This window comes from Microcaecilia unicolor, chromosome 7 (genome assembly GCF_901765095.1).
Source record: "Microcaecilia unicolor chromosome 7, aMicUni1.1, whole genome shotgun sequence".
In the NCBI taxonomy this organism is placed as follows: domain Eukaryota; kingdom Metazoa; phylum Chordata; class Amphibia; order Gymnophiona; family Siphonopidae; genus Microcaecilia; species Microcaecilia unicolor.
The window spans coordinates 105,526,194-105,545,659 of record NC_044037.1 but is presented as its reverse complement, the minus strand read 5'-3'; the positions used below and the strand labels follow the sequence as shown (position 1 = coordinate 105,545,659).

Below are 19,466 nucleotides of genomic sequence, written 5' to 3'. Positions count from 1 at the left end.
CCAGAGGGGGGGTTTGAAGAAATGTGTGTTTTTATTTGATATGGTTGTTTTTTGTACCCCGCTCAGAAGCTGGATGGACGGGTTATACATTTTATTAAACAAATAAATAAATCTGCACCTTCAAAGAAGCTAACTTGAAGCCCTTGTCCAAACCTATTTGCAAAAGAATCCAGAATATCTTTTGTGGAAGCCCACCAGGGAAGCACCTGTTGATCCTGACAGCATCCTTCAAAAACACGCCCCATTCTCGCATATGCCAATGAAATAGACCTTCTTCTGGAACTCAACTCTTTTTTTGCAAGCCCTAAAACAGTATGGAGATAGGTCCTATATTTTCACCAGTCCCTCCATGATGGGAAAACAAAGTGAAGCACCCACTGATAAACACACTAGATTCCTGTACCAGGGTCTCTTTGGCCAGTTCAGAGCTACCAGCATCACCAGATCTCCATGGGCATCTATCTTTTGAATGATCCTGCCCAAGAGTGGAAAACACATGCTTCAGGGCTGTTTTGGGCCACAGCTGCACTAGTGCATCTATCTCTTCTGATCGACCTTCTCTTCTGCAGCTGAAGAATTTGGGAACTTTTGCAATGGACACTATTGGCATGAGGTATATAACCAGTGGGTCCCAACATTGTACAACTTTTGAAAAGGTCTCCTGTGCTAGATTTCATTCCCCTGGATTTAGAACACTTCTGCTTGGGTAGTCTACTTGCATATTCTCCATTCTGGCTACATGTACCGTAGTTAGGCCCAGCAGATGGGCCTCTGCTCACTCCAACTCTGTTGTTCTCACCAGCTCCCACAGACTCTTCATGCCTCCTTGATAATTCACACAAGCCCCTGCTGTTGCATTGTCCAACATCACTTGCACGGGCACCCAGTCATAATAGCCCTGACAAAAAAGCCCTCACAAAACAGCCTTGTAATAAAATAACCCTTGACATTTCACACCCTTACAAAATAGCCCTTGACAAAATGGCCCCTCCCACAAAACAACCCTTGACAAAATAGCCCCCTTAACAAAACAGCACCCTAAGAAAAAATACACATCACAAAAAATATAATAAACTACAACTGAAATCTTCAATGATAAAGACTCCTACCAGCATTCAATTGCATAAAGCATATATAAACAAAATTCTATAGCTACAAACTGGTATTCATGATCTGTTCTGCTATTTAAAGAAACTATTCTTCCATCAACATGCTAATTTAAAAAAAAAACCAAAATAATATTGTCATCATTTTCATCGTCTTACTAACCTTATCCTTTTTGGCAAGGTAAGATTATTAGGGGAAAAAATGCAGTCCCATATTCTGGGCAGCCTGATCGGGCCCTTTTGTCATGCGGCTAACTTGTCAAGGGTTATATTGTGGGCAGGCCATTTTGACAGTGGCTGTTATGTCAAGGATCATTATGTCAGGAGATTTTTTTCGTTTGGAGCTTTTTTGTTGGGGCTATTTTGTCGGGCCATTTTGTTGGGGCTATTTTGACCAGGTACCACTTGCACCACCTTGCCCTGAATCAACAAGTAAAACACCTGCAGGTTTAACTGAATTGCTCTCGTCTCTATCCTATTGATCAACCATGCTGCTTTTTTCTTTGACTAGTGGCTTTGTTCCACCTGCCCCAGGCAATCAGCTCCACAGCCCTTCAGACTAGCATCCATCATTACTACCATCCACTCCAGAGCCTTGAGACTCACACTTTTCTCCAAACTGGTGCTCTCCAGCCACCACTCCAGACTGTCCCTGGCCTCTCTTCAGAGAAACAGCTTCACATCCAACTCTTGTGATTGAGGCCACCGAGACAATAGCACCTGCTGCAGAGGCCAGATGTATGCTCTGGCCCAAGGCACTACCCTTCAGAGATGCTGCCATTGACCCTAAGGCTTGAAGGTAATTCCAGGCCCAAGGTCTCTCTCCACTGAGCTTCTTGAATCTGTATCTTCAGCTTTCTCTTCCCAGAGCCATACTGAAACACACTCCTAGATACTCTATCACCTGCGAAGGCTGCAACTTGCTCTAGGGCTGAGTTGACCACCCAGTCCAGCTCCTCCAGGAAATGAATCACCTAGCTTCTCACTCTCTCACTTTCATAGAAAGACTGCCCATATCAATCAATCATTGTGATAGGGAATTTTGGTGCACCCCTCTTTGCATAAGGTTGCTGCTACTAATTGGGTGACGGAGCAGGTGGGGAAAGAGAGGTTGGTAGTTGGGAGGCGAGGATAGTGGAGGGCAGACTTATACGGTCTGTGCCAGAGCCGGAGATGGGAGGCGGGATTGGTGGTTGGGAGGCGGGAAATACTGCTGGGCAGACTTGTACGGTCTCTGCCCTGAAAAAGGCAGGTACAAATCAAGGTAAGGTATACACATATGAGTTTATCTTGTTGGGCAGACTGGATGGACCAAGCAGGTCTTTTTCTGCCGTCATCTACTATGTATGTTACTATGTTACCCAAGACTTTGGAAAAGGTCTGTGGTGCTATCGATAGAAACTGAAAATGCTGTCCTAAAGCTGCAAAACCAAGGAACTTCTGATGACTGGGCCATATCAGAATATGGAAATACACCTCACTGGACCACTAAGATAACCAACCAGAGAGTTTCCATATAGAAATTTGGTCACCCTCTTGAGATCTAAAATGGGCAAAAATGTGGCTTCCTTTTCAGGTACAAGAAAACAGTACCACCGCTTCATGCTACAGCAGTCTCTGCAGTGTCCCTAACCACCCTCACCTTGTCTCATGAGCAGCAAGGAGACTCCAGCAAACTGTCCAGTTGAGGGTGAGCAAACTCCAGGGCGCATCCAGTACAGATGATTTCCAGGATCCACTGATCCAATGTAATCTTGACTTACCTCTAGTAAAACCTGCTTAACCAAACTCCCACTGCCAGCTTCAGAGTGTGGGTCGATACCCTCACTGAGCAGTCATAGGCCTGACACACAGCAGCAGACACTGATTCCTGAATCAGGTCTATGACTCCCCTCAATTGGCTGGTCCTTCTGGAACAACATTGACGGCTGGGTTCCACTGACTCTACACCGACAGTATCTCCTGCAACCAACTCCTTGCCATTGAAAAACGACCAGACCTGCAGTCTATCCTCTGGAAAACAAGACACTCTAGACTCTCCTAAACTCTCCCTGAACAACAGCCTTCCACGGAAAAGAAGTTTGCTAAGCCTGGTCTTTTAACACCACATTCCCCAAACAGTGAAGTCAGAGGAATCAATGTGCCACCACCAGCAGGGCCATGCCTTTGGCACAAGCTCCAATTACATCATGGAATGCATCTGCCAAAAAGGCCAAATCCATCTTGATTTTGTTCACCTCTGACCACTGGTGGGCTCCACACCCAGCCCGACTAACACCTGCTCAACCCATCTAAAAGCAAACCCATGCTACATAACCTCAATATACTGAACAGCAAGCAAGTATTTGACTAAGACCCACATGTCAAACACTTGCTTTAAAAGGGACACCCATCACTGAGGGTCTTTCAAGGCTACTCCCCCCCACCCCCACAACTAGGGAGAGTAGTCTTCTTAATAACTGTAGACACTGCTGCATCTATTCTCAGAGGCTTTAAAACCTCTTTCTCCTCCAGCAGAATCGGGTAAAGTAGCATCCTAGTTTGTCTAACCTTGAACCCCATCTGGGGAGTCCCACTCTGCTGAAATCATATCCTTTATAGCACTGTGCACAGGCAAGAATCAAGGTTTCCTAATCCCTAATATCAAGGGAACCACAACCTGAGACATTAAGAAACACTACCACTTGGGAAATCAGCTCTGTAAGTTCATTCCTGTAGAAGATCCTTACCACAGAGGGATCCTTCCCTGAAGGCAACTCCTCCTCCGAACTGTCTATTGGTCCTCTAATGTAGCCATACCTTCTTCTGTCGGTTCCTGGGAAGATCATTCTGACTGCAGGTCCTCCAAGACTGCCTCCAAATCCATACTTGGTCGTTTAGAAACCTCTGGTCCCACAGCTGAGATCTCCTGAGGAACTGGGATCTGTTTCCCTGAATGCTTTAAACAAAAGGCTCTGTCCTATACACAGAAAGAACAAACTGCACCAGAAACCCAGTCCTTTCCAAGATCTCTCTGGGCCTGCTGCACTGCCTCAAAGCCTCCGGTGGTTCTACTGCCTGAAACCACAGAGTTTAGTTTAGTTTAATACTAGTAAAAAAGCCCCGTTTCTGATGCAAATGAAACAGGGGCTAGCAAGGTTTTCTTCTGTGTGCATGTGGGAGTGTGTGTGTCCCTGCCCTCTCTCCCTTCCCCTGTGCTGTCTGTCCTTTCTGTCCCCTCCCCCCTCGGAGTCGAGTCCTTCAGTGTTGTTTCCTGCTGTGCTGTGTTTGTGTTACAGAGATAGTGAGGGCTTCTGCCCTCTCTCCCCTCCCCCCTCTGAGTACTTCACTGTTAGAGAGAGAGCAATTTGATTTTGTGCTTTGCTGTGTTTTCCTTCACTGTTTGTGTTACAGAGAGAGGGAGGGCGGGGCAGACACTCATGGGGAAAACGGATCTCTCTCCCCCTTCACATTTCCGGCTGGAGGATTCATTTAGAACGTTGGTGGTGCCTTTTATATATAGAGATAGGCTTGATATACCGCCCTTCATAAAATATCAGAGTGGTTTACAATAAATAAAGAGAGAAAAGGAACGCCATCAAAATCTTCCAGGTTTAGAGATTTGTTTCAGAGGGCCTGAATCCATGTGGGTGTTCTCTAAGATGGTGGTGGTTCCTGCCAAAAACTGATCCACTGCCATCTCACAAGCCAGCATCCCTCTGAAACTGCGATCTCCCATTCCTCTACAGCCCTCTCTTGCCGATGCCAAATTCCCCTGTTGGAGCCTCCACTGTCTGCTGTGGCTCACCTTCACCACCACTGCAGCAGTCAGAAATGGTGCTCTGCCATGCAAGCTCTAAGGCCCACGGAACATCTTTCTGAGACATGCAGCAATTCTTCTCTCCTCCTCCATGCAAGAACTACGCCCCTAATCAGCACCTTAAGAGTAGAAACTGTCCATCACAGCAGGCCATTCTACAACTCTGTCTCATTACTGTAACTACTGCCACCTACTCTCCCAGTGGGTACTCAAGGGTTCCCCTTCAACATTAGAGAGGGAGAAGCCGAGGCACAACTCTCTGAACTTAGCCCACTGTGAGGCAAAACTTTTGAGAGGATGGGGGTAAGTACGCAGCCATCTGACACACCCCCAGCTTAAAGCTTGAGGTATCCAAGCTCCTGAAAGCCACACTGTTCTCCTACACCTTTTTTTTCTCAACCAAAGGATAAGAAATATCCTAGCAGGCAACTCAAGCAGACCCCCATAGTGGGCAAAAAGAGTTACTCCTTTCTAGACTCTGCCTACACAACAGCACTCCTACCATCTGCTGGGGACTGAGGAATACTGTCTACATGGGCTGCATAGGATACTTATAGAATCACTTTCAAGTCAGTAGTTCTCTGAATGTGTAAACTCATGCATCTGGACTGGACTGGCTTGCAGGGATGTTAAGGAACAGGAGAGTTTTATTTCAGAAAAGAGCAGAGAAGATAAATCTAACTTCATCTCTTTGTGCTGATAGAGGTGGATATATTTAAACACAAATGTGAATGCCTACCTTTACAATGTCACTGTTCCTGACATCATGGGACCCCACGTATGTTCCAAATGCTGCGAAAGCTACCGCCAGAGCCGCAAAGCAGAGGAGGAGCATCATCAGTGGAGGGCGCTGTTCTATACAGAAACGCAGCCTCTCAGACAGGGAGCAGCAGAAGGTCATAATGCCTGACGGTCAATGAGGTTCAGCACAGACAGCTGTCCCAAGGTAGGGACTACAGGAAAAGCAGGAGGTCTAAGCATTTAGAACTGGTTCGGAGTCCTCGTGGAAGCTATGAAGTGTGGCAAAAGAAAGGAACAAAGCAGGATTAACTCAAAAGCAAAAAAGCAGGGAGATAAGGGAGAGATAAGAGGACTGCTATATGATTAAGGTCATCAATGACAGGTTAAGGACATCCTACGTTTATTCCATCCCCCTTTCATATCTATAGAGCTTGTTATGCTTGCTTACCTTACAGAAACTGAGACTACAATTTCCATATCCTCAATGCAGCAAACAAGGAATGGCTCAGATGACCTACAGTTCTGTAGAGAATCATTGTATACCAGAATGCCTAACTTATGTTATAGAACTACCTCCATGTTGGCTGCACAAGTGTTAACATATACGCACCACTTACACACATTTAGAAAAATGGCATTTACATGCATACATGTGCACATAGAAAGTGCCAAAATTCTGCCTAAGCACTATTCTGTAAATACCCATTTAACTTGCACATTTGCAAGGGGGTGTATGCATGGGCGGAGCTCAAACTTGTGCACATAACTTTTAGAATACAGTAAGTTATGAGCATGTCTGCAGCAATTAGAAGCTAACACAGCTCCACAGTTGGCATAAACACTCATGTCTAACTTAAGTGCATATATACCTAGTTAAGCTAGTATTCTGTAAAGGAAGGTTAAGTGCTTATGCTCTTTTATAGAAAAGGCTCTAGTGCCCGTTTATAAAATTGCCCTCCACATGCATAAATTACACCAGTTTTCAAAGGGAAAGTGTGCATATACAGTGCCTCTGAACATTTCATAAGAAATGCATGCACAAAGCTTCCCATTTTGCTCACATACGCGATCAGATGCAGGAAAAATGGTTAATCATGATTTCATTTTGAATATTGATAAATCTGCTGCTATTTGGCTTTCTTGTACTGGTAGGCTTTTGACTATTCATCCTTCAATAGGTGGGCTGCTCAATTCCTCTTAAAGATGATTTAGAGGGTCATTTTCAAAGTACATAGACTTACAAAGTTATATAGGTTACTATAGAGGGGCTCATTTTCAAAGCACTTAGACTTACAAAGTGTTACTATGAGATGTATTTTCAAAGCACTTAGACTTACAAAGTTCCATAGTAACCTATGGAACTTTGTTAAGTCTAAATGATTTGAAAAAAAGAACCATACTGACTCTTGGTTTTTATTGTGATAACGCCTTGAAATTTGATAAACAAATCATCAAGTTGTTATACCATGTTATTTCCAACTGAAGCAAATTCGGCAGCTTACATCTCTTCTGACTCAGTCTAATTTAATACATGCATTTGTCATGAGTAGAACTGATTATTGCAATTTTTTATATCAGGGACTAACTTTAACCAGTCAGAAGAGGCTTCAGCTTGTACAAAATACTGCTGCACATTTAGTAGTTAATGGAAAGAGAACTGATCATATAATGCTAATCTTGCGAGAATTGCACTGGTTGCCTGTTTCTGCCAGAACTGTTCTTAAGATATTGTTTGGTTTTTAAGGCTTCTTTTTTTTTTTTTTTTGTATTCTCCTGAATATCTTTGAGAGACTCTGATTAAACAAGATAACCAGAATTTTTTTTCTTCGTTCTTCTCACTTCAAGTGATCAAATTTACTTCTAATAGCAGGAGAGCTTTTAGGGCCCTGTTTACTAAGGTGCGCTAGCGTTTTTAAGCACATACTAAAAATTAGCACGCAGTAACCGTGTAGACTCTCATATGAATATTATGGCCATCTACATGGTTAGTGCATGCTAAAAACGCTAATGCGCCTCTAGCACGGCTTAGTAAAAAAGGCCCTTACTTATGAGGGACCTTTGTTATGGAACTCATTATCTACTAATGTCAGCAGTATGACAGGTTTTCTAGGCTTTTGTAAAGTATTGAAAACCTGGCTTTTTGAAACTAATTTTAATTACATTTTCAGATTCAGTACTATTGTATAAACTGTAACATTTAAGTTGTGTTGTTTTATTGTTTTAAGTACATGTAATTTTATTGTGAATTGCTTTAAAACTTTTGTATTAAGCGGTATATCAAGTTAATAAATCCAATCCAATCCAATTTTATAAAGTTGGTGCATAAGTACATATCCCAACCCAACCTCTCTCACCAGGTACACCTCTGCCCAAGTCAGAAAAACTTATATGGAGGGTAATTTTAAAATATGTCCCCTAGGTGAGGAGAACAAGTAAATGCTTACTTTAGGCCCATGTGTCTTTACAAAATACTAGTACAAAACCTTCAGAAACCGTGGGTAAAATGAACCCATGTATACTTACATGTCCTGAGCAGCTGGTGTAAATATACACACATATTTATAAATAATGTGCATAAATTGCTACTTTACCCATGCTACACCTAAACTCCACCCCCCAAACATCCTTACACCTGAATCACATAAAAATATGTGTGTTCTTGCCATACTTTTATTTAAGGGCCATTTTATAAGAGGCCTTTTATATATACACACTGGCATATGAATGCAGAACATCTTATAAAATTAATGCCATAGGGAACTAATTTATTTTTACAGAATCTTTGTATCTGAAAAATTGAAAACAGTCATTACAAACAAAGCTTATTACCAGTTCTCATCCAATATCTTTACAATCTCCCCCATCCAACCCCCCCTCCCCCCAAGACTGTAAAGATGAAATAACCATGTTTCATCCAAGGTATTGTTTCTGATAACCCCTAACCATGAAGATAACACCCTCCCACTGAAACCATCCCCTAATCTACCCTTCCCCCTATACCCTATTCAGGACTTTACTATAGGCTGTTGAAGAAATGGATTGCAAATATGGATACCAGATTAATAGAAAGTTCGGCAGATAAGGACCAAATGACCCATCCAGTCTGCCCATCCTCAGTAACCTCCAACTCCTCCTTTTCCTAAGAGATCTCACATGCCTGTCCCACGCTTTCTTAAATTCTGTCACAGTCCTTGACTCCACGACCTCCACTGGGAGGCCATTCCACGTATCCACCAATTTTTTTGTCTTTTAAGATTAACATCTGGCTTCATGTGATTCCCATAATATCAGGGCATGAAGTTTGTTCCTCCAGTACCAAAATGTTGGCAGATTCTCTTGTGTCCAATAATTTAAGATACATTTTAGGGGGCTAACTTTATAACAGAACACCTATGTCAAAGTTGAGAAAGCCATCTATTTTATACCTACACGGTCCCAGTAGCACACAAATGCTCTTGCACAAATTTATACCTGTGTGACGAAGGTGTAAATTTGTCTGTACACACTAATTTTATGTTTAAATCGGTTTATTAATATAATCAATAAACAATTGCAAGAAACAACAAAACAAGTCCAGGAGCACTGGAAACAATTACACAACAATCAAGCAACACACAGAGGAGCTTTATGTCCGATAGCCCCCCGTATAGACAAAAAAAACATCTGTCCTAAGACAATTGAAACACCTCAAACACCCACCCCCCCCCTACAAAAAAAAATTACATGCAAAGTTAAAAAGTATTCAATATCAAACTATGGGCTCTGAGAGAAAGGGAAAGTATATAAGGACCCCACACAGATAAGAACTACTTTTTACATTTAAAGGACATCCTCACCCCTCTGCTTCTCCATCAGCATAATATGATGAAAAAAATTATGCCAATTCCAAAAAGAAGAGGATCAGGAACAATATAAACCGCAGTAGTTTCCTGCTCAAAGCATACAAATCCCACACTGGAAAATATTTTATTTTCCAGTGCGAGTGGCATGCCCACGGGCGGACAGTAGGCTTGCCTACGCTAATTGGGTAGCGTGGGCACATTGCCATTCGCTACCCGATTAGTGAGGAGTGGTGTGTGTGGGAGCCCTTACCACCTTTTAAATAGGTGGCAGTATGGCCATGCACTAATGGGGAAATTAGCAAAAGGCCATTACAAAAAAATATGACATGGCAGCCATTTTACTGTCTTGCTAAAAATGGACACAGTGCGTAGAAAACCCACGGACTAGCACCAGCCACTTTTTAGAATAGCTTGGTAAAGGGACGCCTTAATTTGGGCCTCTCTTGTGCACCAAGGGGCCCTTTTACTAATGGGTTGCCACGTGGCAACCCCGAAATACCGCTGGCCCAACGCAGGTTCCACTCCCAGCTCGCACCATTTCCGGCGCTAACGGAAATATTGGAAAAATATTTCTGCAGGGCATAGAAGCCAACTTTTCAAAATCATTGGGGGTAAGCCCAATGGAAATAACCCCTCCCTGGACACATACAAGGAATTTTTCTCAATATTGGGGGTGCTCAAGCACCCAGTGTCGGCTCCTATGCTGCAGGGTGTTACCGCTAGACCAGCGTGTGAGCTCTTGCTACCACCTCAATGGGTGGCGGTAAGTGCTCCCCCCAAAATGGCTGTGTGGTCATTTCTATTTTCTCCTGCTGCGGTAAAGGGGCCCAGGCGCACAGCAAAACTGGCTGCCGCTGCTAGCGCACAGCCCCTTTTACCGCAGCTTAGTAAAAGAGCCCCTAAGCCCAGATTTAACATGACACTTATGGGGCAGATGTTTTAAAATATTTTAAACCTTTTCACAGGTATCAGGCCACCTATATAAAAGATGCAACTTCAATTGAGGATTTTTTTTAGATAACTCTTCAATAGCATTCAATAGCATTTAGTTCCTCTCACCAATTGACCTCAGCGATGTTCATTGCCAATGATAACTGTTTTATATGGCAATGTTAACAACATCCATCATCTTCATAGGTCAGCTACAGCGTAATTAAGCTTTCACAGTCACTTTATAATTTAATTGTTTAACTTATCTTTTTTATCTCTTTTAATTCCGTTTTTCATCGGACCCTGCTGCTGCTCTGGGCTCTGAGGAATCAGCATCAGGGCTTAGTTCCACCCGCCAGCTGTTCCTGCTGCTTCCTTCTATTGGCCAGCTGACATCCTGGAACGCCCATCTCCCTGAAGATGGACTCTCATTGGCTGGCTGCTGTCCCAACTCCCTGCAGGGCTTCCCTGATGACATCACTCCAGAGCTGTGAGGTGATTGGATCTGAACTTCCTGGTGTCCCCTTCCAGTAGTGAGTGGGCGGGACATCCCAGGCTGACACTGTCCAATTGGTTCAGCTCCTCTCTGTTGTGTTTCTATGCATGGGGGATGCTGTTTCCCAGCCGAGGCTGTTTGACCCTTGTCTTCCTTGCATTTTTGGTAAGTCACCATTACTTTTATGATATAAATTTACTGCCCCCCCTCCCATTTATTGCCAGTAAAATGTCATTTGAAAAAAGAATCATGACACAGCTTTCATACACACAAAGAAGCTGCATGGAAACCAGTGTACTTTTTTTTGTGTGTGCTCCAATTACTACTACTACTACTATTTAACATTTCTAAAGCGCTACCAGGGTTACGCAGCACTGTACAATCTAACAAAGAAGGTCAGTCCCTGCTCAAAGGAGCTTACAATCTAAAGGACAAAAAAGTGCAGTCAATCAAATTGGGGGCAGTCTAGATTTCCTGGATAGAGGTACAATGGTTAGGTGCTGAAAGCGACATTGAAGAGGTGGGCTTTGAGCAAGCATTTGAAGATGGGCAGGGAGGGGGCTTGGCGTATGGGCTCAGGGAGTTTATTCCAAGCATAGGGTGAGGCGAGGCAGAAAGGGCGGAGCCTGGAGTTGGCGGTGGTGGAGAAGGGTACTGAGAGGAGGGATTTGTCCTGTGAGCGGAGGTTACGGGTAGGAGCGTAAGGGGTGATGAGGGTAGAGAGGTAATGAGGGGCTGCAGATTGAGTGCATTTGTAGGTACTAACCTACAAATGCACTCAATCTGGAGAAGCTTGAACTGTATGCGGTACCTGATCGGAAGCCAGTGAAGTGACTTGAGGAGAGGGGTGATATGAGCATGTCGGTCTAGGCGGAAGATAAGACTGGCAGCAGGGTTCTGAACGGATGGAAGGGGGGATAGATGGTAAGTGGGAGGCCAGTGAGGAGTAGGTTGCAGTAGTCAAGGCGAGAGGTGATGAGAGAGTGGATGAGAGTTCGGGTGGTGTGCTCGGAGAGAAAGGGGCAAATTTTGCTGATGTTATAGAGAAAGAAGCGACAGGTCTTGGCTGTCTGCTGGATATGGGCAGAGGAGAGGGAGGAGTTGAAGATGACTCCGAGGTTGCGGGTAGATGAGACGGGGAGGATGAGGGTGTTGTCGACTGAAATAGAGAGTGGAGGGAGAGGAGAAGTGGGTTTGGGTGGAAAGACAATGGGCTCGGTCTTGGCCATGTCAGTTTCAGGTGGCGGTTGGACATCCAGGCAGCAATGTCGGATAAGCAGGCTGATACTTTGGCCTGGGTTTCCGCAGTGATTTCTGGTGTTGAGAGGTAAAGCTGGGTGTCGTCAGCATAAAGATGGTATTGGAAACCATGAGATGAGATCAGCGAGCCCAGGGAAGAGGTGTAGATTGAAAAAAGAAGGGGTCCAAGGACAGATCCCTGAGGAACTCCAACAGAGAGTGGGATGGGGGTACAGGAAGATCCATGAGATTGTACTCTGAAGGTACGGTGGGAGAGATAAGAGGAGAACCAGGAGAGGACAGAGCCCTGGAACCCAAATGAGGATAGTGCAGCAAGAAGTAAATTATGATTGACAGTGTCAAAAGCAGCGGATAGGTCGAGGAGGATGAGGATGGAGTAGCGACCTTTGGATTTGGCAAAGAACAGGTCATTACAGACTTTAGTGAGTGCCGTTTCCGTCGAATGCAGAGGGCAAAAACCGGATTGAAGCGGATCGAGGATGGCATGAGAGGAGAGAAAATCAAGACAGCGGCTGTGAACGGCGCGTTCAAGTATCTTGGAGAGGAAGGGTAGGAGGGAGATGGGGCGGTAGTTGGAAGGACAGGTAGGGTCTAGTGATAGTTTTTTGAGAAGTGGTGTGACTACAGCATGCTTGACGGTGTCAGGGACAGTTGCAGTGGAGAGAGAGAGGTTGAGGATATGACAGATGGTGGGGGTGACAGTAGGAGAGATGTTGTTTAGTAAGTTGGTGGGGATGGGATCAGAGGAACAGGTGGTGCATTTCGAGGAGGAAAGAAGGTGGGTGGTTTCCTCCTCGGTGATATCAGGAAAAGAGGAGAAGGAGGCCTGGGTTTGTTTCTCCCCTTCTCCTACTTGCGATAATGACGAACCAGCAGGTCCAGACCTCCTGTTAAAATTTCCACAGTAAAAGTAGGGACTGCTTTTGTGCATGGGATCGGAAACGGCAGTGCATCGCATTGCATGCTCATTATAATAGCTTTGCATTCTATTTTAGTTAGCTGCTACCATGACAGGAAAATGGCTTGGAGAACCCTTTTGTAAATGTCCCGGTTTACTACTTGCACACTAAACCGGCTAGAACTAGTTTAAAAACCACATTGCTGGCTCGTTTAGTGCATCTGGCCCTGTCAGCACTAGCTCCCCAGTCCAGCATCTTCCTGTTGGCCATGTGACCAGTGATTTTTCAGCAGCACTGTAACAAAAATCCTATGGGGAAAAGGAAATGGGACTTGATATACCGCCTTTCTGAGGTTTTTGCAACTACATTCAAAGCGGTTTACATACATTCAGGTACTTATTTTGTACCAGGGGCAATGGAGGGTTAAGTGACTTGCCCAGAGTCACAACGAGCTGCAGTGGGAATCGAACTCAGTTCCCCAGGATCAAAGTCCACTGCACTAACCACTAGGCTACTCCACTCCACAATGGCATCCATAAAATAAGAACATACTGGGACAGATGAGGCCCATGTTACCTATCAATGTTTTTGGTAGGTTGCCAAAGGACCACCAGTTTTCAGCTCTGCCAACCTTTAGCTCACTGTTGAATTACCAAACATTAGGTACAGCTATGTGTACCTAATGGTTAGAGCAACAAGCTGAGAATCAGGGAAGACAGAGTTCAAACCCCACTGCTGCTTTGAGATCATTGACAAGTCACTTAATCCTCCATTGCCTCAGGTACAAAACTTAAATTGTAAACCCTCCAGGGGACAGGAAAATACCTACATGTAACTTGCTTTGAGTTATTACTGAAAAAGATGTGATCTTAATCCAAATCCAAAATCTAGTACTAGGCGTTAAATGTGAAGTAACAAGAAAACAAGTGGGCAAACGGTCTGCGAAATCCAAATGGGCAGCAAAATAGCAGATTGAAGTCCAACTTTATTTCCCACATAAAATCATAAATATTTAAAAGCCCGAAGCCACCCCTCTTCCTTCCAGCATCTGTCCCTTCTCTCTGACCTTTCCTTCCAGCTCCTGAGTTCACCCCCACCACTGCTACTGCTCCAGACCAGCAGCAGCAAAACAGAGGACAGACACCGAAGGCCGCACCATGCAGGTTTGTGACTGCCAGCTGCCCCAGAGCAGGAAGCAATGTCGGAGGGGCAGGGACCAGCAGCTGTGAATATGGACAGTGCAGCCCTGTGGTGGCTACCTTTGTTTTGCCACTGGTCTGTAGAGGTAACGGCAGCAGGAGGGAGATGGTTCCAAGGTGCAACTGCTGTGCAGAAGGCCAAGACTGGTACATAGCTTCTACAGAGGTGTAAGATTGTGCAGTTTAGAGAAAACATTGATATGTACTTTCACATACATATACATCAACACATTTTTTTATAAAAGTCATTTCCACGTGTAGAATATTAACTCGCACAGAAAGTGAAAGTGGTTAAAAGGGAAAATTCCATTTTCAAAATTGCAGTAATGGTAAAATAAAGCTACAGGGCATAGAAAGGTCATGCATTTACATATTCCAATGCAGTAAATGTGAGAATGTACAGTGCACGTGCAAGTCCATGCATAAACAAGTGCAATACAGGAGTCTAGGAGATGCCCTTTACTGGACACATACACACAAGACCTGCAGCTCGGGAAGAGACGGGAGCTCTCTCCTTAGAGATATTCAAGGATGGGTCCTGCGTTTTTCCCAGAACCCCAACACAGGGATTCAAGGAGGTTAAAGCTGGTCCGAGGTATCAATATCTCCTAGGGGTCAATGCTCAAAACTATTGCCAGCATTAAAAAGCTGTTAGCACCTGATTTTCTTGCTCATTATTGTGTGCAAAATACTCAAAGGGCTCAAGCACCTGTGTTAACATATACACTAAACATCACTGCAGTTGCATTTAAATGGATGCAAATGAGGTCAGTCAGTATTCCTTCCTAATGCACCAAAGGAATTAGCAGCCAATAATGCTGAAAATGTACTGACAGGTCAGGGGCAGTGTAAAGGTTTTCAGGAGATTTGTTGAGTTTTCATCTTCTTGCCCATGCAAGGTAATGATTAGAAAATGTGGCTTTAAGAAAGGGAGACTATAACGAAACTTATGCCAAATCAAATATACACTGTACTAGAGAAATTAGACAAATGTTTTTCACTTACATTTTGCCTAGACTATTGTGGAAGTATCTATTATTATTATTATTTATTGCATTTGTATCCCACATTCCCCCACCTATTTGCAGGCTCAATGTGGCTTACATAGATTTGTTAACATTGTCATATCAGGATATCAGATACAGTTAGTGATGTGTAGCGATCAAGGAAGGGAATAGGGAAGAAGGAAGAGAGTGATTAGGGTAGTTAAGGATGGTAGGCTTTCATAATTGAGTGAGTTTAGCCGGTTTGGGCACTTATTCATATAATTATTGCCATATTTACATATTTATATGCACTGGCTGTGTTCAACGACGAACTTAAAAAACTAAAAACACAATTCACAAAACTCGAAAGAGCATGGAAAAAAATAAAAGACGAACACACGCTTAACGTCTGGAAACACACACAAAAAAAATACAAATACGCGATAAGACAGGCCAAAAGAACATATTATAGAACCAAAATAGGACCAGACTACAAAGACACGATGAAATTATACCAACTCATCAACAAACTACTAGACACCACTTTGGTCACTTCAACCAACACAGACATCCCATCTGCAAACAAACTAGATAATTATTTCTATGAAAAAATTATAAATCTACGCAAAACACTCCCTCTCAACAATACCGATATCGAAAACTTCATCAACGCCATGGACCCAACCCCTGGAGAATATCCAGCGGACCGAATCTGGACAAACTTCGCACCCCTCACCACCAAAATAGTCATCCATGTGATCCATAAGGGCTCCAACACCCACTGCAAACTGGATACATGCCTCAGCTACCTAATAAAATCCGCCTCCGACCGCTTCACAGCAGACCTCACATCCCACCTAAACTACCTGCTCCAACAAGGCCTCTTCCCTAAGGAAAATGGCAACATCCTACTCACCCCAATTCAAAAAGACACTAAGAAAAAAAACAAGTGATATCACCAATTACCACCCAGTTGCATCCATCCCACTAGCAGTCAAACTGTTGGGAAGCATGGTAACCAAACAACTCGGCGACTACATAAACAAATTCTCAATCTTACACAAATCACAATCAGGATTTCGCCCCCTCCATAGCACTGAAACAGTACTCATCACTCTCCTAGCCAAATTCAAGCAGGAAATTGCAACAGGAAAAAACATTCTTCTCCTTCAATTCGACATGTCGAGTGCATTTGACATGGTAAACCATAATATACTACTAAGACTCCTAGAATACTTCGGTATTGGGGGAATTGTACTTAGCTGGATCAAGGGCTTCCTAACCACGAGAACATACCAAGTGAAATCAAACTCAAACATATCCTCACCATGGACAGCCGAATGCGGAGTACCACAAGGATCACCACTATCACCGATCCTCTTCAATCTAATGATGACACCGCTAGCCAAATCATTATCCAACCAAGGCCTCAACCCTTCCATCTATGCAGACGACATCATGATTTACATACCTTACAAACATGACCCAACAGAAATCTCTAAAGAAATCAAGCTCAGCCTAAACATCATGGACTGATGGGCAAATGCATGTCAACTAAAACTCAATACAGATAAAACACATTGTCTCATCCTCTCATCCCAACACAATACGAACAAACCTATGATCTTAAACACCCCAGACTTCATCCTCCCCATCTCAGACAGCCTGAAAATCCTCGGCGTTACTATAGACCATAACCTTACACTTGAGGGCCAAGTTAACTCTACAATAAGGAAAATGTTCCACTCAATGTGGAAACTCAAACATGTGAAACCGTTCTTCCAGAGGGAAACATTTCATAACTTGATACAATCAATGGTTCTAAGCCATGCTGACTACTGCAATGGAATTTATGTGGGATGCAAAGAACAACTCATAAAGAAACTACAAACCGCTCAAAACACAGCAGCCAGACATATTTGGAAAAACACGATTCAAAAGCGCCAAACCCCTCCGAGAAAAACTACACTGGCTACCAATCAAAGAACGTATTGCTTTCAAAATCTGCACCCTAGTCCATAAAATTACCTATGGAGAAGCCCTGGGCTACATGACAGACCTCATAGACTTACCTACAAGAAACACAACCAGATCAGCATGAACATGGTAAAATTATGTATCATACCTGATAATTTTCTTTCCATTAATCATAGCTGATCAATCCATAGACTGGTGGGTTGTGTCCATCTACCAGCAGGTGGAGATAGAGAGCAATCCTTTTGCCTCCCTATATGTGGTCATGTGCTGCCGGAAACTCCTCAGTATGTCGATATCCAAGCTCCATCCGCAGGACTCAGCACTTAGAGAATTACACCCACAAAGGGACACTCTGCCCAGCTCACCACCGCCGAAACGGGGGAGGGGAATTAACCCAGCTCATCCCTACACAAGTGGGGGAGGGGAATCCATCCAGCTCATCCCCGCGGAGCGGGGGAGGGACACCACACCCGCTGATGCGGGGGGATCTGGCTTATCCTGCAACCGCGGGAGGAGCTGACTGACCCTAACACCGCCGAAGCGGGAGGGGTACAAAGCTGCCCTACTGCCGCACGAAGCGGGAGGGAGCGCCGGCAGAATTTAAGTCTCAATCCAGCCCCGTAAAACGGAGGGGCGAGGAATGCAGCAGCTCACTGTAACACAAATTCGTCTCAACTCTTGAAGAATCCATTGAAAAACTTGAACAGGAAGTCCTCCTGAACAGGAACTGAAGACTAAACTTGAACCTGAAATGCAACCAGAATATAAACCATACAGATATCTGGGAGGGGCTATAGATTGATCAGCTATGATTAATGGAAAGAAAATTATCAGGTATAATACATAATTTTACCTTCCATATCATCATGCTGATCAATCCAGACTGGTGGGATGCACCGAAGCAGTACTCACCCAGGGCGGGACATAGAAATCCCTGACCGCAACACTGAAGCTCCAAACCGGGCCTCCGCCCGAGCAGCCACAGTCAAGCGGTAATGCCTGGAGAAGGTATGGGCCGATGCCCAAGTTGCCGCCTTGCAAATCTCTTCCAAGGAGACGGACCCGGCCTCTGCCATCGAGGCCGCCTGAGCTCTAGTGGAGTGAGCCTTCAGCTGGATAGGCGGCACCTTCCCCGCGGCCACATAAGCCGCTGCAATGGCTTCCTTGACCCATCTTGCCACTGTAGGCTTAGCAGCCTGCAGACCCTTACGAGGACCTGCAAACAGGACAAACAGATGATCCGACTTCCGGAAATCATTGGTCACTTCCAAGTATCTGATGATGACTCGTCTCACATCCAGATATTTGAGAGCAGAGTATTCCTCTGGGTAGTCCTCCCTACGAAAGGAACGGAGACAGAGCTGCTGATTCACATGGAAGCGAGAAACAATCTTGGGCAGGAAGGAAGGCACTGTGCGAATAGACACTCCTGCCTCAGTGAACTGCAGAAAGGGCTCTCGACATGAGAGTGCCTGGAGCTCGGAAACTCTTCTGGCTGAAGTGATAGCCACCAAAAAGACTGCTTTCAACATCAGGTCTTTCAGAGATGCCCTTGACAAGGGTTCAAAAGGCGGCTTCTGCAAGGCTCTTAGCACCAGGTTGAGATTCCACGCAGGCACCACTGAGTGCAGAGGAGGGCGCAGGTGATTAACACCCTTGAGAAAGCGCACCACATCTGGCTGCGAAGCCAGGGAAGCACCCTTCAGGCGGCCCCTGAAGCAAGCCAGAGCCGCTACCTGGACTTTAAGGGAACTGAGCGACAGGCCTTTCTCCAGACCTTCTTGCAGGAACGCCAACACTGAAGAAATTGGAGCAGTGAAGGGAGAAAGTGAGCCTGCTTCACACCACGCTGCAAAGGTACGCCAAACCCTGGCGTAAGCAGTAGAAGTAGAGCGCTTCCTCGCTCTCAGCATAGTGGCGATGACCTTGTCTGAGAAGCCCTTCTTTCTCAGACGCTGCCGCTCCATAGCCAGGCCGTAAGACCAAAGGGGGAGGGATCCTCCATCACCACGGGACCCTGATGCAACAGGCCCTGCTCCACTGGCAGCCGCAGAGGATCGTCCACTGAGAGCCTGATTAAGTCCGCATACCAGGGACGTCTGGGCCAGTCCGGACCCACCAGGATTATCCGGCCCGGATGCTTTGCCACCCGGTCTAGCACCCTGCCCAACATGGGCCAGGGCGGGAACACATAGAGAAGCTCTTGTGTCGGCCACTGTTGGAGAAGAGCA

General features: G+C 44.9%; 1 protein-coding gene across 3 annotated transcripts in view; it reads right to left on the bottom strand.

Annotated features, from left to right (window-relative positions):
• The window catches only part of TMEM219 (transmembrane protein 219), a 123,858-nt gene that overhangs the window by 97,589 nt on the left and 6,803 nt on the right, over window positions 1–19,466 (bottom strand). For all 3 annotated transcript variants that reach the window (XM_030209569.1, XM_030209571.1, XM_030209570.1), the window contains exon 2: window positions 5,645–5,915. In XM_030209569.1, coding sequence (XP_030065429.1) covers window positions 5,645–5,806 — 162 coding nt within the window. In that variant the 5' untranslated portion in view covers window positions 5,807–5,915. The remainder of the gene's footprint in view (window positions 1–5,644; window positions 5,916–19,466) is intronic.